The 27228-nt window shown below is 33.9% G+C and overlaps 1 protein-coding gene across 1 annotated transcript in view; it reads left to right on the top strand.

The window, feature by feature from the left end:
* The window catches only part of LOC127705373 (peroxidase-like protein), a 67919-nt gene that overhangs the window by 40217 nt on the left and 474 nt on the right, over nt 1–27228 (top strand). The window contains exons 5-12 of the mRNA XM_052209676.1: nt 3121–3336; nt 4371–4425; nt 6211–6311; nt 7439–7537; nt 9308–9397; nt 10141–10864; nt 11768–11940; nt 26677–26779. Coding sequence (XP_052065636.1) covers nt 3121–3336; nt 4371–4425; nt 6211–6311; nt 7439–7537; nt 9308–9397; nt 10141–10864; nt 11768–11940; nt 26677–26779 — 1561 coding nt within the window. The remainder of the gene's footprint in view (nt 1–3120; nt 3337–4370; nt 4426–6210; nt 6312–7438; nt 7538–9307; nt 9398–10140; nt 10865–11767; nt 11941–26676; nt 26780–27228) is intronic.

The following is a 27228-nucleotide window of genomic DNA, read 5'->3' on the forward strand; positions in this document are numbered from 1 at the left end:
TTTGTGTACAAAAGTTGAATAAACTAATCAAATGGTCGCCCTTTTTCAGTAACTGTATGTATAGCAAAGGATACGTTTTTATCAATTGTCACCTGGTGAGATTGTACAAGGTAAAACGAGGTTTCCACATGGCTAAGGTGTTAATTGACTTCTTAATTTATGACCTAATACTATGTATATGAAGTGAGCCCCGCTTATTTATCTAATTTATTCTTCCCGTTAAGTGAACGACCTTAGCGTGAATTCGTGACAATTAAAGGTACAATTAAACCAGGCGGCATATCAGGTCGTATATTACTGCAACCAACAACACAGCAGTAGTCCGTTTTAAAATCTTTTAATGTGTCATTGTTAATAAAGTTGTCTCGTCAATATATTTTTTTTTATATTTTGATTCAAATGATGCTCATGGACATGTAAACGCAAACACTTAATCAGATGATTGTTTTTTCCAAGTCTGCATGGTCACTGCTTATCAACCGTTAGCCCCCAGTTGACGAACTCTCGGTTAATTATCGCGTGATTTCATAGTTTGGCTAATTAGATTAGACATGCGCAGTTAAATGTGAAACTGGTGTATGTAAGCCAACATTTTGTCTTTCCTTTTTATAACAAAAAAATGCTATGGATATTTGAGATGAGTCTTAAAAAGCAATACAATCAAACTGAACATATTTTCATTCTTCCTTCCCTATTATCAGAAAGGAAGCAAAATGTTTTATAAAAATAATCCCGCGTGATTAAAAACATTTCTGGATTCCCTTTTTTGTATGTTTTTAACCTAAGCGGAAAAGTATTTTTTGATTTCATTTAAACATTTCAAGATTAACGCCGTCATTTGCACTGCCGATATAACTGTTTTATTTGCCACTGGACATATAACAGCAGTGAAGGAATTCGATGATGTTACGCGTTTCTGTTGAAAATTAAAAAAAAAACCCGCACAATATTTAATAAAAGCCTTATTCAAATGTTATCTATACCCCTCAAATTCTATTCATTAGTACTATATTCAAATTATAACAACAAATAATCAAATAATTTACCGAATTCGCCATTTTGACCATTTAAGTTTCTTGGAACTATTTATTCTATTAAACCACAATATTATTGTAGAGACTATCCGAGTAATTTTTCTGTTTTTAATGTACATATTAAAATGGAACAAACGTTTTTGCTGTTCAAAATCAAAATACAACACTTTAAATTTCAAGGAAATGATATCTTAAACTGAAATATTTATCTTAAAGTGAAATATATTTTTCTCTAATTTTCCTTATTGAATAATGTTTATGTGTTCAATATTACATAAGAATTCAACTAAGTTAACACATTTTGTGTTTTGTAGATGTACAGAAGAGGAATGGCACTCAATGGAAAATACTCGTTTTTACTCGCTTGGCTACTACATTGTATCAGTGACAGAAAGTCGACCAAGGTTTGCATCGGAAAACAAATTATGGATACTATTGTGGAATTTTAGTGAATACGATACTATATATTATTCGATGGAATTATGACTCGCAAATAAAAGCTGTTTATTAATAATAAAATATGTGGTGTTCATTATATAACTACAATCACAATCTTTAAAATAATCAGCCGTTTTGGTAAGTTTTTATCTTTATTCAATATTCAGATTATTTCTATGGGTGAACACTTTTCAAGAAAGTGCCCATGGAAATATACAAAGGGCAAAACGTCCAGATGAATGAAGATGAACAATAGAAAATATCTCTCTATTCCTGAAAAATAAGGGAGAGTTTGAACAAAAGATTAACGTCACAGGTATATTTAAAAGGTATTAATTAGCATCTCTGCCACCGGCGACAGTTTTTTTGTGAAAAAAAATCCTTAAAATGGGCAATAATTTAATCGAAAAGAGAAAGTAGAGTACATCTTTTATGTTCAGGCGTGTGTGAGTTGACATTTTTGTCTTGAAAACGTATAACATATTTGATACATCATCTCGCTTCAGAACTTCTAAAAAGAAATTTTAATTTATGTGTGTGGTACATGTATCTAGGATAATAAGTCTTTAAACTCTGAAAATATCAAGACTGCCCTTCCACGAAATATTTATTAAGATTTTTTTAGTATTCTTTTTTTAACTTTCGAAAATTTCTCCCTGACAACCGTTCAGAAAATTGTTCTAAGTTGACAAAAGGCCTAAAAGTACATTAAACGATGCTAAATAGCTTGTCGATACATTTGTCTTTTAAGATACAACTGTCATCTAAGAATCGTAATGAAGCTATGTGGATAAATTTATCGGTTTTCAAGAGCTAAACTGACAGCGCGTCTTCCCCACAATGGCATCCTTTTCACGTTTAAAAAATTTCGTGACGTAAAGGGGAGATGATTTTGACGAAGTAGAATCCTGACTGTTTATGTGTTCAGAATAAATCAACGAAATGGTCTTTCCCCGTGACTCTCTAGTTTCACTCTCAAATGTTGACATTCTTTTATTTTTAATAACTGAACATGATTTACACATCCGTAACCAATCTCCAGCGCAAGGTTAAATTGAAGATCGGTTTTAAACGAGTTGAATTATTGACTTGCAAGCCAACAATACATTAACGTATATGTTTTGAGCTTATTTTGACATATTTGAATCACAATGAATGCTTATAGCGAAATATTATTTCACAATTTCATTTTTATAAAAGATTGTAACATTTCCATTCTCAATTTTAACAAAGAAAATCGTATTCTATTTTTTTGTCAAAATCGTAGCTAATACCCCTTTAAGCCCTTTTCAACTGATTTTTGTAATTTCTTCTTGCTGTTACACCACTGTCCTAGGTTAGGGGAGGGTAGGCGTACGGTGACATATAGTTGCTACCCTTCTACGTCATCTAATCTCATTAGCAATCAAAACACATCTTCTTAATAATTAAAAGAAACAAATCAGTTGAAAATATATCGACATCTGAAACTGACGAAGCAAGACTAACTTAAATTGTTGACATCGAATCTTGTCTTGGACATACCTCACTGAAGCCGGTATATAAATTTATATTTCAACATGTGCTATTCAAAGTTGGAGGTTTTAAAATTTCCCGAGGTGAATGTTTTATACTATAAGTTATGCCTTAGAATATATATTTTTTGCAGACAGCATTTTCGACGACCTTCCAAGAACACACGGAAAAAATGGCGAGAAGCTGAAAAGTGCAAGGGTAATATCAAATGCGGTCCTGAGTACAACACAAAGTAATCGGTCTCCAAAAAGCACGAGACATACTTTGACATTGGTGCATTTTGCACAGTTTGTTGACCATGATGTTGTCAAAACGCCCGCCACAAAGATAAGAGCCCCTCTACCAAACGGTAAGGACAAAGTCTATAAGTCTATAAGTAAAATATCCTATCAATTTATATCATCTGACCACCAGATAATTATCATTTCTTAATATTGACAGAAAAAGTGAAAAAAAAATAATATTAATTGAAATTTTACAGAACATCATCGTTCGTTTTCTTCTATTATAAAAATCAAACTGAACATTTATATGACTGTTTTATTTCCATTTTTCTTTATAGATGTAGAACAAATTGATCTTTCATCATTACATCATTTTTTGTTTTTGTTTTTACAAATTTAAACTTGAAGATGCTTGGTTTTACTTTACATGACCTATTCCAGTATATAAGTAACAATAAAAAAGACCCAAAAATACAGCAATTTTTCGATCTATAAATGGTCCATCATGGTTTATTTTTAATTTTTCACAAAAACTGTATAATTATGCTCCTGTGTGGAGCACTATTCAATTTCTGAAATTTTTTGACGAAATGGAAAAAACTCCAATTTTGACAACGATATTGAAAAATGATTAAAATACGTATAACATAATCAGTTTAAGCTATGATATCATACACAGTGCACACTTATACATCCCCATTGAAATACTTCAAAAAATATTTTTTTTCATTTTTCAATCTTTAATGTCAAGTGAAAAATGCTCCAGATTGGAAGATACTTCATTTTTGTCAATTTCATTTTTTCTAAACAAGCAAAGACACGTGTGTTATAATTTCTCATAAACTGTGGAAAAAATTGAAGAAACATTTTCTGCATAAATGTACTTATTTTTCAATATCCTCGCGAAATCGAAAAATTAAATATCTTTCAAATATCGAATTTTAGATGATTTTTAAAATTGAATTCAAAAGAAAAAAAAAAACAATTTACATCATAAATTCGAAAACTTATTTTTTTCTAAATAAATTAAAACAAATGTTTGGAGTAAATGTACACGGATGAAGACAGTGATGAGCATTTGTTTTCATACAATTGTTGATGACAGCAGTCTAAATTGTTTATTATCGCTTGGTGTATAATATATTGTTTGTCTTTTCAGATCCGTATCACGAAATACAAGTAAGAGATTGTAATAAACATTGTGTAATTCCAAAGTAAGCAATTTTAACATTATTGTTTTTGTACTATAACTTCCATAATTTATATAACAAATGTGTTAATATTGTGCATGTTTGTTTAGGTACCTGATTTTATGTTCCGTTTCTTTGATAGTAATTGAACAGAAGACTTTTATCAACAAGGAACATAACCTGATAAAACGGTTAAATCTGTAGAATTTGTTTTATAATATAGTACATACTTATATAAGATATTTTTATAATTGTTTTTGTAATGCGTTTGCAGAATTTTTAAAATTTCAAATCTGAATAGTTAGTATTGCATTTACCGCTGCGATGGATGTCTAAAAACTGACTCAACGACGTGCAGTCTTTGAAATTCCGTCAACTTGACAGTTTCGGTTGGAAAAAAGTATTCACTGTGTGCAAATGTGGTTTTTATAGTTCGTTTATATGTTGTGCTGTTACACTACTGACCCAGGATAGGGGAGGGTTGGGCGCCAACAAACATGTTAAACCCCGCCACATTCTATATGTGCCTGTCCCAAGTCAGGAGCCTGTAATTCAGTGGTTGTCGTTACTGCTGTTTCTCATATTTGTTATTCGTTTATTGTTTTGTGTTTGTTCTTATGTTGTGCCGTTGCATCATTGCCCTAGGTTAGGGGATTGTCGGCGCCGTCAAACATGATTAACCCAGCCATATTCTGTATGTACTTGTCTGTCGTTTGTTGCTGTATATCATATTTGTTTTTCGTTCATTGTTTTGTTCACAAATCAAGCTGATATTTTGCTCGATTAAACTGTTTTACATTTGTCATTTCGGGGCCTTTTATAGCTGACTATGCGCTATGGGTTTTGCTCATTGTTGAAGGCCATAAAGTGACCCATAGTTGTTAACTTCTATGTCGTTTGCTTTCTTGTGGGGTGTTGTCTCATTGGCAATTATACAACATCTTTCTTTTTTTATATTTGAAAGGTTTTATAATAATTACAAATAATTTTAAAGCTACTTGTTATGTAGATAAGAAAAAAACAAAGCCAAAGACCTGTATTTTTTTTAATGTATTATTTGACTAAAAACCGGATTTAAATGTGAAATATGAATACAGAAAAAAAGGAAATATTATTAAAATGCGAAGACAAAATAAAAAATTGAAAACAAAAACACGTACGGACAAATTATAGTAAACATATCACTAGTACAAAGAAAGGTTTTGAAAGTTATTCAAAGAGCTGTTCCCGTCTTTGTTCTTTAACTGTTCTGAATCGTGGTTTATGGCCAGTCGCTGCTTTAAACATGTAACACGTAAATGTGACTGTGTAACGTAAGGGGATGGCTCACTTTGTTTACTTCCTAGGATATAATATCTTCGATGTTGAAGGCCTGTGTTTGGTGGTTAAATGAGTAGGCCCAAGATGGTTCAACCGCCAAACGAATCAATTTTTAAATCCACACAATTGCATTTGTATCAAATACTATCTTGGTTTTCGTATCTTTTTCTGACTACAATGTATTTAAATTTATATAAAAATTGTCTACCTCAGGAAAAAGATTACTTCAACTATATTTGGCCTCAATTCTCTTCAACTTCGTAATTTATTTGGCTTCCTTAATTTTTTTTATTCGAGCGTCATTGGTGAGTCATTTGTAGACGAAACGCACATCTGACGTACACAATTTTACTCCTGGTATCTATAATGAGTTCATTATATCTTTTATATTGTCTTACTGCAAACAAAAATGCGAAAAGTATATATGTTATACCAGGTATTACTGAATATTTGCATGAAATGAACTTTTACAATTTATCTTATGTTTAGAGAACACTGTTTTCCAATTGAAGTTCCAGATAATAACTTTGTGGGCGATTGTATGCACTTCGTGAGGAATAAACCAGCACCAGGAGAGGATTGTATGCCAAGTTCGTAATTTTTACCGAATAACATGCATTATGTAAATATTTGACGAACGGCACGTTTTTAAAATGTATTATCGCACCGCGGGTAAATTATTACGTTGTGATTGGTTTAACGCCGTCACGTGGTGACCCCCTATGGATCCGTAGGGGTTAGTAAATTTCATAGTGGGTTCATGTCGTCACGGCTACTGTTAATGGTGACGTCATCTCTTGATGTTTTTGTATTTTATTGTTTATTTTTCTACAAAACGCTGCAGAAAAAGTATCGCGTGCGATAAATTCGTTATACGGTTCGCTACTGACCCCCTACAGACCATAGAGGATGAATAAAATTGTATGGATTTTACTAACCCTCTATGGATCCGTAGGGTGTCAGTAGCGAACAATATAACTTATATTATGATTACTTATAGTCGACCTACAATGAAAATAACACTTAATACATTTCATGCGTCGGAAGGATTTTTCTGGATTTCTCCTCGTCGGAAGGATTTTTCTGGATTTCTTCACGTCGGAAACGCTCAACCTAAACATTAGAAAGCGAAGAATGTATCATTTGTAGAAACGTAATGACCTATGTGACCAAAAGGGACCTAAAAACTTAAGGTCAACTTAAGGTCAACTTTGCAAACTTCTTGAAGCTAAAAAAAAAAAAAAAAGGACCAACTTAACAAAATGTGAAACAATTCAAACGAAAAATTCAACGGCCTGATTTATATACAAAAAAAAGAAAAACAAATATGACAAATAGCAACCAACGAAATATGACAAATAGCAACCAACGACAACCTTTAAATTACATGCTCTTAACTTAGGAAAGGCACATACAGATATTTGTTAATTAACTTTTTTTCTGGCTGGCCCGTTGGTTTCTTTAAACTGTAACCGCTTATAACAAACCATGGAGTAAACTTAAAAGAAAAAAAATGTATCAATCTACGATAGGTTGACAAAAATCCGTTCCCGGTCAGCGAGACTTTGAAATATATACCTCCCCTATACTGTTTAAATTTATTTCAATAAATTTTAATATTTGTCAGACCACAAATCATTTAGAATTACTATGCAAGACGCACACCAAAAACCCCAAAAGGAAAATGTTACATTTAAATATATTTCCGACATTCCAGAAACCAGGGAACAATTAAATGAACGGACTTCCTTCTTGGATTTATCTTCGACTTATGGAAGCAGTGAAAGACGTTTAGTAGACCTCAGACAATTTATAAGTAAGTAATTTGATTCATCCGAAGAAAGCATTGTTAAAACTAAGTGTTCCGATAAAACATAAATATGTACCCCTTTAATGATCACCTGGCCTAAATCACTTGGAGTCCATCGTCATCCGATATCGGATATCCTGTATCCGACGTTAATTTGTTTTTAAAGATCTTCTTCTTTGACCTACTACACCAATATTTCAACCAAACTTGGGTTGAATGATCCTTAGGATATCTAGTGTAAAATTTGTGTTTTTCCACGGTCAGTCGACAAACATGACTGATAACAAAAATAGAAAGAGAAAATCTGATAGTCTAAAAATTTTCAGAATGTATAGATCTACCTACTTCCTATTTTTCACAAAACATATGAGTTGATATCTAATGGAGTTATTTGCCTTAAATGACGATTTTTGGCACATTTCAGGGTTCTGCCTATTATCTCAAAAACTACAATAGATGTATAGAAACCGTAAACGGTAAAAATTATCAGCTATACAAGATCTACAAAACTGCCAGATTGATTGACTTGATCTTGAAGGATGTCTTGTTGACCTTGCAGTAGGGTAGGGCAAGGTGTAATACAACTTGGGTGCACATTCTACACGTGCTCACTCCTCAAAGAACAATATGAAAATGAGAGCGGAGGCCCACACACTTCCCTAATATATAGTAAACATCTGCCGATCATGGCAAAGTGTTGGAAATAACGCAGCGCAGACTTGATATTCCTGGTAGCAGCGTAATTCTAACGTGATGCGATCTTCTAGAGCGAAGCAGCATCCTGACACAGTCGTGTGATATCGTAACAATATCGGGCTCGCAGTGTGTTTTGTCGTGGTATGATCGTAGTTGGAACTTTCTGTTGACGTAAAGAGCGTGCCGCAGGCGCCAGAAAACGGAGCTTGTTTGAGCGTAGTAAAAGCGTAGCAGTGTCATGTTAGCCTCCACACTGTTCAAAGACACTTTTCCAAATTTTTCACGACCCGGCTGCAACTGTTAAGGTCGTGGAGATCGTAGAGAGCTTAGTAGAGTTTTCATCCAATGTAAAGGGGCCTTTAGATTAAGTTTTATTTAACGGTAGAGTTGGTCAAGATGTTATCGGTCGACCTACCAGCAGAAATAATAGTGTTATAGATTATATTTTTTGTACTTCACACTTTTTAAAATGCATAACGGATTTTGGAATTCTTGAATTTTCTAAACTTTTTCTGATGTTCACTCACCTCTATAATAAGAAGCCCAGGATACCAAAGGGACATTCAAAACTCATAAGTAAAATGGAAACTGACAACGCCATGGCAAAAAGAACCACGGAAAGCGACTAAAATACAGAGAACATACAAAACTAAAGACTGAGAAACACACCCCAACCAAAAATCGGGGGGGTTGGGGGGTCTCATGTGTGCAGATCCGGTTCCACATGTTAAATCCATCGTGTTGCTCATAGTTAGTACAACTTCGATAGTAAGTTCGTAAAACTTCCAAAGGGATGACTTTAACTTTTACTACTTGGAATCTGTGGTTGAGCAGCAACCCTTTATCAAGGAAATCATGAAAATACCACAAGCTATTGAATATGGTATCAATATAATGGAGAAACATTGTATATATATTTCATATGCAGACGTGTGGAATACTGTTATATATATACATAAAAAGGGAAGTTCACAATTTGGAAGCTGAAATCATCTCTATTGTTGTAAAGTTTTTGTTTTCAATTCATGCAACCGATCTGCATTGAAATATATATTTAATTCATATCTTCCTATTTTAAAGATGGACGACTGAATGCAAGTTCAGATAACCTTCTGCCTGATGGTCCACCTACTGATGACTGTTTACCTACTCAAATTTGTTTCATTTCTGGTAAGGATAATACGCCCAAGTTTATTTAATTCCTTGTGAAAATTACTCATGCGTACTTACGTTTGGCTATTCATTAAGAATTTTGTTGGTACACTTACATGCATAATTTCTGGTTTCTGTTTTAGTATTTAATCGACATGTAAAACTCGTTTTGAAAAAAGACATTACGTTAATAAAAAATACAGATAAAAAAACTAGGCAATGTTGATATATGATAAATAATATCACAAATTAGTAATATATATGTATATATTTGTAATAATGTATGTTTCTATTGTTTAAAAACATCAACCCTTTTGTCACTTTTTCGCCACTATTGTCTCCTCTTTTTGTGATGGTTTTGGAAATTGAATGACGACACTATCTATCACTTATTTTTTGTTGAATTACATAATTATTTACCTATTAGACTACACTGTGAGGATGTCGAATTACTTTATATGTAAAAATAGCTAACAAAAAAGGAGGCGGAATGTACCAAAGAGAAAATATAAATTTTATAGTCGAAAAGACAAACCAGCAGCACAATGGCATTAAACAAAAAAACAACAACACCAAACACGAAAAAAACTGCACATTCAAAGAATTCATATTATATGGGAAACGTTTTAAAAAAAATATAAAATCATTTCAACTAAAAAAAGTCGAGGCAAATATTTTTACATGGTGCATAATATTTTGCTTTTTGTTAGTAAATACTATTGAACTGCAGTTTTATTTGTATATGTGTGTGTACGTTTCAGGCGATGATCGATTCCAGGAAATTCCTATGCTTACAGTTATCCACATCAACTTCCTTAGGGAGCATAATCGTATAGCAGAAAAACTCCATGTAATCAACCCTCATTGGAAAGATGAGAAATTATTTCAGGAAGCAAGGAAAATCTTGACAGGAATATATCAACATATCGTTTATAATGAGTTCATACCCCTACTGGTTGGAAAGTATACAGCCCTAGGCTCTAACTTAATAAGTACGAGCACAGGCCATCGTAACAGTTACAATCGGTTCGTCGACCCAGGTACTCACAACGGGTTTGGAGTGGCTGCCTATAGATTTGGTCATTCTTTAGTAGGACGATTCACTCGTGCACTGAAATCAAATTTTGAAGAAAAAGCTTCAAATGAATTACGATTTGACTTTTTCAATAATGTAAAAATTCGAGACTCTACAATTGGCCCAACACGTATTGGTCGATGGATGGCAGACATGGTAATGAGGAAAAGAGATAAGTTTATCTCCGATCAAGTGAGAAATCATTTATTTGAAACCAAGTTTGATTTTCCTAGTGATGGTTTTGATCTAGCAGCCTTTAACATCCAGAGAGGGCGAGATCACGGCATACCTGGTTACAATAAGTTTAGAGAGTTCTGTGGTTTATACGCAGCAACTATGTTTAACAATGGTCCAATGGGATTCCGAGACCATGATTATGACACTGTTCAAAAACTGGAAAACATGTATAGGTACGCACGCAAAAATGTAAAATCTCCTAGTTCATGACAGCTTGTTTGTATTGCTCTAAAAATGCAATTTATCTTCTACGATTTCACTTTTTATTCAAATTTGATTTGCTCTTTCTGTTTCTATTAAAATTAAATTACATTTTGAGCATTTAGATTAAAGTGAGATATGTATAGGTAAAATATTATCAATTGCCCAATAAACTAAAGCGCCTGTTAAAAAGTTTAAAACGCTGCATTTTTATGCACCTGTCCTAAGTCAGGAGCCTGTTGTTCAGTGGTTGTCGTTTGTTGGTGTGGTTCATAGGTGTTTCTCGTTTCTCGTTTTTTATATAGATTAGACCGTTGGTTTTCCTGTTTGAATGTTTTATGCATGCTCTAAGATCACAACCAAAAAGTGATAATTTACAAATATCTAATTATATCGTTATTTATATACTATGTTGGAGGTGGTTTTGATCCCCTAAAAAAGTATTTTTATACTTCAGCTTTGGAGACATCAATAAACTGCAAACATAAAAAACAATAACAAAAACACTATGTTATGGACAGTATTGCCGCTGTTTAGATATATTCTTTAATAGAAAATGTTTTAATTTGCATTATACTTTTTGAAAGAGAGAAAATATATAAAGTGGACAATAGAAAATTGTAAGTCAAGAAACATACAATATCATGGTCAAGAGAGAAAAAAAGTAAAAAACATATATAGTATACAAAAACTATACAAAAATTCAGGACTGATCGACACGAAAATTATGGGGTGTTCTATGATGCTCCGGAAGTGTAAGTGAAGTTGCCTCTATTGGCAATATCGTAAACATTAATAAAATGTGGTCGTTGTGCATTAGGGACCCTTTTTTATTTAGTTGATTTTTTTTAAGATACAGTCTGATTACTTTTCAGTCATCCAGATGACGTGGATCTGTTTGTTGGTGGTATATCAGAAAAACCAAACCAGAACGGTGAAATATTAGGACCAACATTTAAATGTTTGATAACACGACAGTTCCAGAGGTACAAAGAAGGAGATAGATTCTTCTACGAAAATCCTTTCAAAAACACTGGATTTACTATCAGTATGTATTCTTGTCTTTCGTTTTTGCTTATGTGCTTTGTCTGTATACAGAAATAAGAAGATTTGGTATGGGTGCTAATGAGACAACTCTCCATCCAAGTCACAATGTGTAAAAAGTAAACCATTATAGGTCAAAGTACGGCCTTCAACACGGAGCCTTGGCTCACACCGAACAGCAAGCTTTAAAGGGCCCAAAAATGACTAGTGTAAAACAATTCAAACAGGAAAACCAACGGTCTTATCTATATAAAAAACGAGAAAGGAGAAACACTTAAGAACCACATCATATCCCATTTTGGTTTGTTGTTGTTGACATATTTGTGTTTTTTATAGTGATTAAGTTTATAACACATTATTATACTTCACGTCAAAATGCCAGATTTTAATTGGATAATACGAGCGAGGGTGATAATTTACTCTATCCCATGGCTCAGCGGGAGACAATTTTTTGAATGTCACCCCTCGTGTAGACCAATCAAAAATCGATACCTAAAAGGACGATGAATTGAATTTACATGAATAAATAAAAGAAAATGTTCAAGGTCTACGTTTTGGCCTCAGAAGAACTTTTTCATAGACTGTCAAAATAAAAAAAAATTTCTTGCTTCACTTCTGTTATTTTCTAATTACTGTTACGTTGCTGTGTTCGTGACGTTATAGTTACGTACTTTCAATTTAAAATTTAACAGTTAAAGACAATAATGATTGAACATTCAGTATAATAATTTAAATAGCACATAGCTAAGAGGGTGATAGAGCTGATTGGTACCCCTCGAAAAAGCATTGTCAGCCTCGGCTTCGCCTTAGTTGACAATGTTTTCTCGGGGAAACAATCTGCTTTATCACCCTCTCAGCTATGTGCTATTTATATAATGTTGACTGCTGTACCCTTATTTATGAAATTTTTATTTACCTATTATGTCTGTTTGTTTTGTTCACACATTGTTGTAAATATAATGGAATTTTATGCGACTTTCATGCAAGTGAGAGGTTGAGCGAGCTATAAAACCAGGTTTAAGCCACCATTTTCTACATAAGGAAATGCCTGTCGCCAGTAAGCATAGAAAACTAACACATGTGATCGTTAGGAATGCACATTTAATAATGAATGTCAGGCGGTTAACAATAAAGGGAAATAACCCATCAATAGTCATACATATATATGACACATACAGTAAGGGAGATAATACAAATCAATACATGTAACAATCAACACAATACACTGGCGCAATTTTTTTTTCTCCTTTAAAGTCTATATATATATATATAACTTCGCGGATTTTTGACCAAACGAGGTTATAAAAAAAGGGACATAGATAAGGGGTTTGCGCGTGCCAACAATAACAGCCACAATGACCTGTTACAGTACAAACAGAAGAGTCGCAGTAAAACAGTTCCGTTTGTTTTAACTTACAATCCTGCCTTTAGTAACCTTTCACATTTGATCCGTGCTAATTGCCAAATTATTGCCAAGCACCTAAAATTATCCAAGATCTTTCCCAATCCTCCTGTCTTAGCTTTTTGAAGACCAGCAAGTCTGAAAGCTGAAGTCTCCTCTAATAAAAGCGGTTCAACTGCAGGATGGTGCAAGTCGTGTGGTAACATTCGATGTCTGACTTGCAAACAAATACTAAATACTCAAACATTTACTTGCCACTCCACTGGGTCTGTGTACACTATATTTTGTAATGTAACTTGCAAAACCCAAAATGTTGTATACCTTCTTGAGTGTCGATGTGGCATGCATTATGTTGGCGAGACAGAACAGCCAATCAACAAACGCATGAATGGTCATCGAAGTGACTACACCTGCAAGCCCGACCTTCCCGTAAGTCGTCATTTGAGATCACCTGGGCACGCCCAAGCTGATCTCAAAAACCTTACCATCACAATCATAGACCACAACGAGGTTTGGTCAAGGGCCGACAGACTTGCTCGGAAAGGTTGAAGATGAGAAAGCTAAGGACGGTTTCCCCAGAGGGCATAAATGAAAAAAAAACATAGAATGTTTCACTCATTTTCCCTACCATCACTCATTTTCCTGCCATCACATGTTTCCAGTAACTCCGGCTTCTGTACTAGACTCCTACATTTTTAAGGAATTTTTTAATTATACTAGTTTTAATTACAGGGTTCTACTCATTTGGGATGTAAAAGTACGCAGTCACATTCAATTATTTTTCTTATCATTATCAAACTGCTATTTATTTGAGGTGTTTAAATACGCAGCCGCTGTTTTAATTACTCTGCCGTTGTCAAATTTGAAATATTATACAAGCTTAGATCGGTTAGTGCTGTTTATTGGGAATGTATTTCCACACAGTTGTTGTAACATCTTAACTGTCGTCACCTTTGGAATTTTAAAGTTGTGCAAGCTCATATCGCAAATTATTACTATTTTTATTTTAGGTATGTCGTTGCGCCGGGTTTGGAAATTTTAGAATTGTACTAGCGTCTCTATGATGTTCTGGTAAAACTGTTTTTTTTGTATAGAATTCAAGATTCATTTTACATCGTGATCATAATGATGAAGGATATCTGTTATCCGAAATATTTATAGTTACATTTGTTCATTTTATTGTTATTTTTTGGTGATGTTGTACCCTTATTGACTGGTAATATATTATATTTTGTAGTGTACTGTATCATAATTATATGATCCATCGCCCCGTAAGATTTATCGTTGGCTATTATTCAGTCATGTTATATATATATATATAGAATGACTGAATAATAGCCAACGATAAATCTTACGGGGCGATGGATCATATAAATATGATACAGTACACTACAAAATATAATATATAACGAGTCTAAAAGGGTACAACATCAACAAAAAATGACAATAAACGAACAAATGTAACTATAAATATTTCGGATAACAGATATCCTTCATCAGTATGAGCACGATGTAAAATGAATCAGATCAATCTATTCTGATTATTAAACTATAGCAATCTTGAATTCTATACAATAAAAAAAGTGAAACAGTTTCACCCGAACATCATATGTAGAGACGATAATAAACTTTTAAAATTTCCAAAAAACGACGCAAAGACATGCCTAAAATGAAAATAGTAATTAGATATATGAACTGGCACAACTCTAAAATTCCAAAATTTTGGAATTTTTTGAATTTTACTAGTTTAAATACCAGGGTTTCATTTGGTAGGGATGTACAAGTACGCATCCACGTCCAATTTTTTAACCTTATCCAAAATTTACTATTATTTTTTCTTTTCATTATAAAACTGCTATTTATTTGGGATGATAAAAGCCTCTGTTTGACATATTTTACAAGCTTATATCAATCAGTGCTGTTTTTTTTTTTGAGAATGTATTTACACGCAGTTGTTGTAACATCTTAACTGACGTCATTTTGGAATTTTAGAGTTGTGCCAGTTCATATCTCTAATTACTATTTTCATTTTAGGCATGTCTTTGAGTCGTTTTTTGAAAATTTAAAAAGTTTATAAGTGTCTCTACATATGATGTTCGGGTGAAACTGGTTCACTTTTTTTATTGTATAGAATTCAAGATTGCTATAGTTTAATAATCAGAATAGATTGATCTGATTCATTTTACATCGTGCTCATACTGATGAAGGATATCTGTTATCCGAAATATTTATAGTTACATTTGTTCGTTTATTGTCATTTTTTGGTGATGTTGTACCCTTTTAGACTGGTTATATATATATATATATATATATATATAAACAACAATTTCCAAAAGACCAAAAAAAAGTAAGAGTCTATTTTAACAAAACGCATTTAACTAACAGGTCGAACAACTGATGTTCTTAAACCCTGCTGACTGCCATTGGCGATTGCCAAATAAATTGATCACCAGATCTAACAAAATGTACAAATTTTTGCACCTCATGTTTGTGGTATACCATCTTTTCCACAAGTTGATTGTTTTCTGTTTGGTATTTAATTAATATTAAGATCCATTTTGTTAGATCTGGTGATCAATTTATTTGGCAATCGCCAATGGCAGTCAGCAGGGTTTAAGAACATCAGTTGTTCGACCTGTTAGTCAAATGCGTTTTGTTAAAATAGACTTTTTCACTTTTTTTTGGTCTTTTGGAAATTGTTGTTTGTGCTGTATTTAGACCCCTCTACCAAGAAATTTGTTTTGCATGCACACGTATAAAAATTGCGGTTTTTATCCAACGCAATCATAGGTTTGAACGTTGTTTTCAATTTAGACTTTTTATATTTTTTCGTTTGGGCTTGTATTATATTTTCCTTCGGGTTTATATGATCTGTTCATCCTATTTCGACTCTTTAAAATTCAAGAGTCTATCCTAAATTGAGGTAAATCATATGGCCTTCCAAATACAGTTTCGATCCCTAACATCACTGAAGAGACATTTATTGTCGAAATCCGGATATGGTGTACAAATTTTTGCACCTCATGTTTGTGGTATACCATCTTTTCCACAAGTTGATTGTTTTCTGTTTGGTATTTAATTAATATTAAGATCGATTTTGTTAGATCTGGTGATCAATTTATTTGGCAATCGCCAATGGCAGTCAGCAGGGTTTAAGAACATCAGTTGTTCGACCTGTTAGTCAAATGCGTTTTGTTAAAATAGACTTTTTCACTTTTTTTTGGTCTTTTGGAAAATGTTGTTTGTGCTGTATTTAGACCCCTCTACCAAGAAATTTGTTTTGCATGCACACGTATAAAAATTGCGGTTTTTATCCAACGCAATCATAGGTTTGAACGTTGTTTTCAATTTAGACTTTATATATATATATATATATAATATGCTCACAATTATTAACTAGTAATCTCTGTTATCTTAAGAACACGAAAGAAAATAAATGTGATCAATATGCATAAACTAAACACATAACTATCAATAAGAATATGAAATAATTCTGACATTTCTTTTCTCCTTTAAAGTCTATACTATATCTTCATCGAATGCGATCAAATGAATGTATATATATTGTATAAGTAGTAACAAAAAAAACAGTACATTGTAATAAACTTAAAATTATGGGTAAATGAAATACAGAAAGAAATATGACTATAGGTTGCATTTCTGTAAATATTGGCAATGCAATTTTCCATAGGAACTCCTTTTACGGCTAAAACTGTACCACTTTTACTATGAAGTTTTGAACAAAATCTTATCCTAGAATTGAAAGTTCATATGCACTACAATTTTTTTCAAAGGTCAAAATATAGGGCTGTGCGGCATATTTTCAACGTTTATATGCCCTGAACTTTTCAGAGTTTAAACTAACACTAATTTTCTTAACTACCCCTACCTCGAATGAAGGGTTACCACAGATTTCAATGTAAACAATATGCACATGTATATTTACTGGTAACATTCCCAAGTTATGTCTCTATGAGATGGAACACAGAGAGCATAACTGGGAACCAGTATGTAAACAAAATTAATTTTCTATGAATATTCTAAATCTCCCCAAAAGAGGCGTGGTTTGAGAAACAGCTGTATTTACAAAGTGCAACCTTAACTTAACAACCTACGGACGAGTGAGCATTAAATTTAAAAGACAATGAAATCTTTAAACCGCGCTGGCGTTTTCAATTCGGAGCGCTTACGGAGAACGCGTTTGTTATCTTGTTCATTGCTTGACTTACTATCTGTAATGTTACGTTCTAGACTATTATCAGGTAGCCCAGTCGGCTCGTCCAGATTATCAACATCGTCGATATTTTCGCAAATAGGAATAGGCGGGGGCTCCGCGCGAGCTGGTGGTAGGTCAGGGATAGGCCCGGGAAGGCTATCTTCATCATGGTAATCACAATCTGACTCCTGATCGTATTCGTTCTGAGAGTATCTTGGATTTCGGTGGAAATTTATGGTGTTTAAAACTTTATAACATTCCCAAAGTTTTACTTTGTTGGACGAGGCGCGGAGTTGATTGCCTGAAAATTCTTGATGAAACACCATTCGCCACCACGCGCTACTACAAGGTACCGATCTCTCGATTGGGTCTTTGACCTGTCGATATATAAGTAAACCAAATCCCCTATAGAAACATCAGGGATCAGACGACCGGGTCTACTGCATTTCGAAATTTCGCTAAATCCGTGATTTTTAATTCGGGCCTCGTGTTGTGCACGAATAAGGTTCATGTCAGAAATTGGCAATTGTTCATGAGTAAACTGATTTCTTTGAGTCCATAGCTCGCGGGAGGACAATCCACGCTGGCGAAGCCTTGGATTAAGTCTCGTGGTAGCAATTACTAGTGTATTTTCAGATAAAGGAGACTGATCGCGTTCTTCACGAAGTAACTCGTCTTCAAGCTAAGCGATGACTTTATCGGCAACTGGATTTTGTTCTCACTTTTGACGCGACCAATTTCAATTGATATGTTGAGCTGCTTTAAATAGGAATCGTCACATAAAGGGCGAAAATCCGGGTCAACTCGAACGACAACACTGGGACCGTTTAAAGGCTTTAAAGGTATCAATAAGTGTATTAACCCATCACGCAAGCTACCCAGTTTTTCGTCATTGATAAAGCACGTACTAGTGTACGATGTTACAGTTTCTCTGACGACCAGGATGAGTTGACGGTTGCGCTGAAGAACGTCTGCCACGTAAGATATGCCAACCAAGTCCGGTGGGTCTTCTGAAAACTGTTCGACGAGGCTCTTAGGGAACAGTTTTAAAAACGCGCATGTGTGACAGGAGTTACTAGCCTGTTCGGCCGCCTTTGACATATCTAAAGCGTAAAAGTGTCGTTTTAAGACGAGGTTTAGTTGGTGTTTTGACGGATGGTCCAACTTAATATGTAGAGCAGTGACGAGTCCGTTAAGAACGCTACGTGGAACAATGATCAATTTGTTGGGTGGAGCAAGGGGATCACAACGTCGAACAACTAGCAAACCGTCTTTGGCAATTGATGCAACATTCAGGCAACGTTTGACGTCTGTGATGTTTGTCAGTTTTTTAGAGGGCCGAGTGCTTTGTTTTGAATGAGAGTTAATGCGTCTTAGATCAGTGCATTCTGATTGAATATTAATCCAGGCCGACCTGGTTGTAAAATGTAGGCGAAATCTGTCATTGAGAACGTCTTGAATGCTTACGGCTCGTACGATAGAATTTTCGGTACGCGATATAAAGCAACAAACCTGACAATTAGGCTCTGTACACAAGGGTGCGTTTCGGCTTGCAAAGTCCGATGGAATATTTGCACGACCGGATAAATGATTGACGCTAACCTGGTTTCGACTTACGACGGAAAGAAACGATGTGATACGCGGACTGACAGAAAATTCACCACGACATAGATTTTCAAAGCCCTGTATGCATGGTTTGCTGTCTGTCAACACATTAGCTTGGAGTTTTGACTGAATAATAAAGGGACTGAAATGTTTGACACTACCGGCAATGGAAAGCGCTTCGATTTCGCACGGTTGCCACAACATTTGATGACGGTGACTATCCATAGTTGATCACTGCATTAAGGTAGCGTGGCGGCCTTACGGGAGCTCAGAGACTTTTGGGCAAACTCGAAATGTTCTCTTAGCATGTCGGACCAAATAATTTTGTCTGCTGAATTCATACCATTTAGTGTCTCTTCTAGTGGGGCTTTTAGTTAGAACAATTCGGTAAAACGTGTTAGTCAAAATAAATGACAAATGTTCCTGCTCACCTTTAACTTGAGTGGAATAATGTTTAAAACTCTTGAGTTATTCGAGCTGTGGGTTTCTTAAACCGCTGCCACCACGCCAGTAAGCAGAGAAAACTAACACATGTGATCGTTAGGAAGGCACATTTAATAATGAATGTCAGGCGATAAACAATAAAGAGAAATAACCCATCAATAGTCATACATGTATATGACACAAGGAGTAAGGGAGATAATACAAATCAATAAATGTAACAATCAATACAATACACTGGCGTGTACCAAGTCAGGAATATGACATTTTTTTTCCATTCGTTGGGTGTGTTTGAGCTTTTGATTTTGCCATTTGATAAGGGACTTTCCGTATTGAATTTTCCTTGGAGTTCGATATTTTGTTATTTTACTTTTTATGTAACTCTGTAACATTATCTTAATTTTGTGATTACATCGGTAAAAGTTTGTGTATTCTATTGCTATCAAGGTCCTTTTTTATACTGTCCATGGTAAGTACTAGAGGCTAATTAGAATACACTTTATAATAATGTTACCAGGGAAATTATTAGATGAGAAATTGGTTCTGATCTGACAAGTGCAATTCCCAATACTAGGGTGATGTTTACTAAAGCTAGAAAAATTCCAGGAAATTATGAAATGTCTCAACAGTTATGGTAAAAAATTCAGAAAAGGTGGTATATTGTTATCTGAAAAAGCTACTTTAATATGAAAATAAAAAGATGTGGCATGATTGCATATGAGACAACTATCCACCAAAGTTCAAATGAAGTGGATGTAAGCAATTTAGAATGTTTTTTAAACTTCATATGTTTGAATACTAGTGAAAAGCAAAACGGACCATATACTATTTCAATATGCCCTTTTAACAAAGAGTATGCATTATAGCCGACTATACGGTATGCTTTTTTCTCATTGTTGAAGGCCGTACGGTTGCCTATAATTGCTCACATTCATTTTATTTGAACTTTGGTGGATAGTTGTCTATTTGGCAATCATACCTCACCTCCTTATTTCTATATTAAACTCATTATTGATATGGCAAAATAAATCGAGTATGCACTAAGGGATTTTTTTTTTCGGTTCAGTTAATTGCTTAAGTGTCTTTTCCAATTCAGTTTAAATGTTGGAGTGTTCGTTTGAGCTCACCTTACGCAAAGGATGAAGTGAGCTTTTCTCATCACTTGACGTCCGTCATCGACAATTAACTTTTACAAAAAACTTCTCCACTGAAACTACTTGGCCAAATTTAACCAAACGTAGCCATACTCACCATTGGAGTATTTAGTTTAAAACCTGTGTCCGATGTCCCCGCTTGCCAACCAACATTGCTGACCTGGCTAAAAAAATGACATACGGAAAGAAAAGTTTTGTCTATTATCTTGAAAACCGCCATGAAATGGAGGAAATGTTAAGAATGTTGAAATCTACCAACAATCTATTTACATCAAAATTCTTAGACTACTTCTTTTATTGTCTTAACTGACACATTTTTGCCTACCGTTTGGAGATCTATAATAGACGGGAGAGAATTTTAAAGACCAACAGAATCAGCAGGACAAGATGTACAAATAAGTCAGAAGGCTGAAATCGCGGGTCGACTCCTTATTTGAATCATTGCCCTTTAATGACGATTTTTACCAATTGATTGCCGTTTGCCCTAATAACACTATAATAGATACATAACTAGATATGGGCGATGCCCTCCTCTGCTCTGCCATATGCATGAGTATAGTTTCACATACTTTAGATTTGACAAGCAGTGATGTTGAAGTACAACTTGAAATTGTTGCGCTGTCTGTAATACACAAATGATGTCCCCGCCTGACCATAAAAAATATAAATCTAACACAATATATGATGATTTAGCTATAAAATGTGGACGTTACTCTGCAATTCCTAGAAGTAAAAGACTCTGCAGTTTTTTTTTTTTAAATGACACTGAGGATGAGATACGTTTCATTTTAAAATGTCCCAAGGTCTTAGATATTATTTGATCAAACCTTATTATTGGAGAAAACCTTCTTTGTATAAATATATACAATTAATAAGTTCGAATAATCTTAGAGAACTATGTAATTTGGGTAAATTTATATTTCGTGCACAAAAAAGTAAGATATAACATGTTATAATATGCTTCTGCTATCTATGTATACTGTGTGTAGTTTATATGTTGTATGCATATTATGACTTCGGTAAATAAAGATATTATTATCTTTAAAAAATAAAGATGATCTATCTCTTATTTTTATTCTAAGTACAAAAAAATTACAAAGTCCAAATAACTGGCATTTTTAGAATATTTGAAAAAAATCAAAATCCTGTGAACATGCACTTCTATTATGTGTACAAACAACCTATAAAATAGTAAAGCTGTTGCTCAAAACTGTAGGAGGAGATAGATAGCCAGACAAACCATATCTCTTAATGCAGCTAGTACCATAAAAAATGACTAAGTCGTAATACCTGGCATTTTGAGAATATTTGAAAACAAATCAAAATCCTGTGGACATGCACACCTCAATTATGTGTAAAAACAAAATAGTAGAGCTGTAGCTCCAAAACTTAAGAAGGAGATAGCCGGACATATCATGTATCTATATCCGGACGGACGGACAAACAAGGGTGAATTTATATTCCCCTCGATATTTTGTCGCTTGACATAAAAATTATAAATAGCAAACAAATGATCAGGAAGTCAATTTCTACAAATATAAGTCTTATGGCCAAAATTGTCAGTCTACTCCTTTTTCGAGTAATTGCTCTTTAATGACGATTGTTTGTGTTTTTGCCCATTGTTGAAGATGCACATAAACCTAGGTGAGCGTCACAAGATCTTTCGAACCTCAAGTTTACAGTAACATCTTGCCTATTTTTAAATCCTGTTTGGAACATTGAATGTTTGTTTTAAAATTCTTACACTTTTTAATGTTTTAAATTTTGTTATGATATTTATCATGTTTATATCCAAATAATTTAGACTTTTGTATTTTTTTTTAAATTCTAAAGCGATGCTGGTACATATACCCTTAGCCGATGTCAAAAAACTTAGAACAAAGTTTAACAATTTGATTTGTATAGGCTAATCAAGTAATTGTATTGAAACATTTTTTTATCGGTAAAAAAAAATACTGGCAAAAATATATTATAACCTTTAATCTTGTCAAATACAAGATATAGAGATTGCAAAATATGATAGCTGATCATTAATCAGTCTTGTGATGTCAGGTAGTTTTGATAGAAGTTTTTTGTGTTTTTTTAACTGTACTATTCGAAAAAAGAATTAAAAAAAATATAGTTAAATTAGAGATTGTTTTATTGGTTACATATTAAAACCTCCGAATAAAATTTGAAAGTTCGTTTCAAACGTTTGATACTTATTGCATAACGTCGTACTAAAGGTTTTGTCAACAATGTCGGGATACCGAATGTACCCTTTTAAAACCATTTGTGGTCGTTATTTGTGGTGTCCTCAGTAAAAAAAATTATGCAATCTTCGAAATCCTTGAAAGTCACAGGAAATGCGATGCCACGGATAGGATAAATGGATAGAAAAATCGCATTAGGTTAGGTACAGTCTGTTATGCTCTATGATAACTGATGGATCGTATATGGCAGACATGTAAAGTAGTTTTCCGCGAGTGACGTAACAGCATCACGTTAATTGATTGTCGTATTCACCTTGTATTACCAGAAAAAACATCTCCCCGACGCTTCGTCAAACGAACAACTGCGACAATCTGACCAAACTGCAAGATGCCAATTGCCTAAATGTAAGCTCACTTGTAGACTTATTCATACATCAAGCAAAACTCAATGTCAGGTGGCCTGCTCATGCGTATCCTTTTTTATCTTTAACCATATTCGTGTTCTTTAATGGCCAGTATTATTATACCAAGATTTATTGCCTATCGAGTATTTACGGAAGAAATTGAAGACGTGACCGCCATTGACCGAACGCACCGGAAACGCTTGACAAGATCACTTTATGCTAGAGTTTCTTATTGACAAAATATTTGTTGAATTTGGAGGAAGACTTCTTCAACAAATTGTCGGCATTCCTATGGGAACGAACTGTGCGCCACTTCTTGCCGACCTCTTCTTATTTTAATATGAGTCGGAGTTCCTTTAGATTTTAAAAACAAGAAGATCAAAGAAGACAGATAATTTAATTTCACATTCAGATATATTGATGATGTTCTTTCCATTAACAATCCAAACTTTTCTGATTAGGTTCCATTAATATATCCTCCAGAGCTAGAAATTAGAGAAACAACAGACACGGCTTCCTTCGCCTCATTTTTGTCTCGTCTGCGACGAAAGTCGAAGTCTTTCGTTGCAGAATTCGAGACATAGGTATTATTATCCGGCGTCGGCGTAAATTATTTGTATAAAGCTTTATATTTCAGAAGGTAGAAGACCTGGATGCTTCATACCTTGTATGCAGATAGCTTATGTTACGAAGTTTCCGTCTGCCATATGCCCATTGTCCTTGACATAATGGGATAACTATGTTTGGTTTATGGGTTCCTTGCAACGTCTACATGTCTGTCAGACAGGGTTAACCTGACCTCGACCTAAATTCATCGATCAGTGATCAAGGTTAAAGTTTTTGTGTCCGTTTCTCAGATACTACAAGCAGAAGGTCGACTATACGTGGTGTATGGAATGTTTGCAAGGTGTACATGTCAGACTGGCAGGTGTATCTGACCTTGACCTCATGAACATGGTTAATTTTTTGGTGTTTGGTCTGTTTTTCAAGTACTGTTAGCAATAGATCAACTATATTTAGTGTATGGAATGATTGTAAGGTGTACGAGTGTCTAGCTGGTGTCATCTGAACTTGACCTAATTTTCATTGTTCACTAGTCAATGTTAAGTTTTTGTGTATTGGTCTGTTTTCCAACGACTATAAGCAATAGTTAATCTATTTTTGGTTTATGGAATGGTTGTAAGTTAAGTTTCTGTAATGCTTTTAGTTAAACTTCTATCTCTAAGACTTTCAACATAAAATCAATGGTCAGTAAAGCAGTCGAGACATTTCAGCGTGTGCACTCTTGTTTGTATGTTTGTCTTTTATTTTTGCGTATGTGCTTTGTTATATGACATTTTGTTTTTCTTTGTTGACATATTTGTTTGTTTTTATAGTGATTAAGGTTATAACACAATGTTGACTGTTGTATCCTTATTTTTGACATTTTTACCTATTATGTCTGTTTCTTTTGTTCACACATTGTTGTCAATATAATGGAATTGTATGCGACTGTCATACAAGTGAGAGGTTTAGCTAGATATAAAACCAGGTTTAATCCACCATTTTCTATAAAAGGAAATGCCTGTACCAAGTCAGGAATATGACAGTTGTTTTCCATTCGTTTGATGTGCTTGAGCTTTGATTTTGCATTTTATAAAGGACTTTCCGATAAGAATTTTCCTTGGAGTTCGGTATTTTTGTTATTTTACTTTAAAATTTTTTTTATAGCTTTTATGCGTCCGAAACGGTTTTCAGGATTTATCTCATGAAGAATCCTGAAAGTTCAATATTTATAAACCAAACACGTGAAGATTTATATGACCAAAAGGGATATATATATTTATAATATGTGTTGTAAAATGAAGGATCCGCAAAGAAATCAAAATTGCGATATTTCAATAGAAATCAATGTATGAAATGTCCAGGACATGATTTGGCAGTTTAATAACACCCAAATGACATTTCCACGTATTTACATGTCCTTGGATTTCAAATGTTCAGGTTTAAGCATTCCTGGTGATTATAACTCCACAAAAGTATTTCAGAAGCACTACACAAAAGCATTTCAGAAGCACTACACAAAAGCATTTCAGAAGCACTACACAAAAAGTGTGTTCTTCCTTTATGAATAACCTCTGTCATCATTACATGACTATAGTAATCTGCCTCGAAGTAAAGAGGAACCTTTATCATGTTTTGTTCAGTCTATTGTTCTATTTATAACTTCGATAATAAGAATAGAGAAACAAGGGACAACAATGTTATAGGAAATCAAAACAATTAACAAAGAAGAATATTAGTTGACTAAAAATAATAGATGAATAATTAAGACATTGCCTAAAATTCTTTAGAGTAAGCAACACTATGTGATTTGTTTTACATTGCTGGTATATTAAAATTGAAAGCGTCATATCGTAATCATGTTAATGTTCTTATTTGACAACAGACCAAGAGAAGAGTTTAAATGTAAATTTAGCAGTAGAAAACATTAAAGAAGTTGTCTTACAACATCGTGAAAAAAAACCAATAGCAATTTTACAGCAACAGATATTCCTTTAGACAAAATAGCATTAACGGTTCAAATTTCACTACACCAGATACGCATTTTGACAAGGAAAAGGTAATGGAACAATGTTTAGTACACCAAAAGCAAGTTTCGACTTAAAATGTTTTTCAGTTATACGAGGCCAAAAAAATTGGAAGTAAAAACATATAAAGCTTAGTTGTCTCCTTGGCACTCATGCCACACCTTCTTATATCTATTGAACTGCTGATATAGCCCCAAAAGGACAACAAGTATAGGCTGAAATGTAAGGCAACGGTAGTTAACCGATGTCCGAATCTAATAAATCTATTAAGAATAGACAAATCAAGGTAACAAATATAACTGAAAGAATCACATAACCTTTAAGAGCAAGAACGGGTGCTTCGACAGGGTAAACATATCTTGCTTTGAATGCATCCACCACCTGTAATGCATAACCACACTCAGTCAAAAGGTAGTTTTCGGGTATATGACACATATATGTATATTTGCAGACAAGGACAAGCAATAAATATCCCTTCAGTAATGTTGGACACATGACAATTTCAAAATAATTTTCATTGTAAAACCAGGCAAAATTATGACTGTTGTTTGTCTTTTGATCGTTTTCGTTTTTTGACATTGCATTGTAAGCTAGTTTTTCGAATTATTGAATATCCCTTTGGTATCTTCCGTCTCATTTTTAACAGATATCATCTTATCTGCATTTATGTTGTATTCAGTAAAACACTGTAATTGGAATCCCACAGCAGATAATTTCATTTCCATTGTATTTATGTATGTCAAATCCTCGTTACAGAACAACTAAATGACATCAAGAAACAGACATTTGCGGGAATATTTTGCCGCAGTTTGAAGCTTGCTGTCATACAAAGGAAAGTTTTTGAAAAAGAAAGTTACAAGTACGTATTTGAATTTTTTATTTTTATACCAATTGATTTGTAATCTATTTAGATCATCGGAGACAAAAAACGTGGACGACAAGCTACATGTAATTTGTGACATTTGACACGAGAACAACAGGAAATACCTATAATATTTTACAATATACAGGCAATTCTGTGCTGAGGATAAATGGTAAAGAGACGTTGAGGAAAATTGTACAAGAGGCCACACCAACTACCAACGGCCGACTCCTCTGTAATAATATCGCTTCAAACAACAACAATGAACAATACATGGTCTAGATAGCTGAACTTCGTACCGGCACACAATGATTAAATAATGTTTTAATTTATTTCCTCTGTGACATTAGTATACGGAGTTGCGGCAAAAGCTTGCTGTCATGGCACAATATACCAGTGTGATCTTTCGTATTCTGAACTTAGTACATTCTTCGTCAATTTACTGT

This window comes from Mytilus californianus, unplaced genomic scaffold (assembly GCF_021869535.1).
Source record: "Mytilus californianus isolate M0D057914Y unplaced genomic scaffold, xbMytCali1.0.p SCAF_6, whole genome shotgun sequence".
NCBI classification, from domain to species: domain Eukaryota; kingdom Metazoa; phylum Mollusca; class Bivalvia; order Mytilida; family Mytilidae; genus Mytilus; species Mytilus californianus.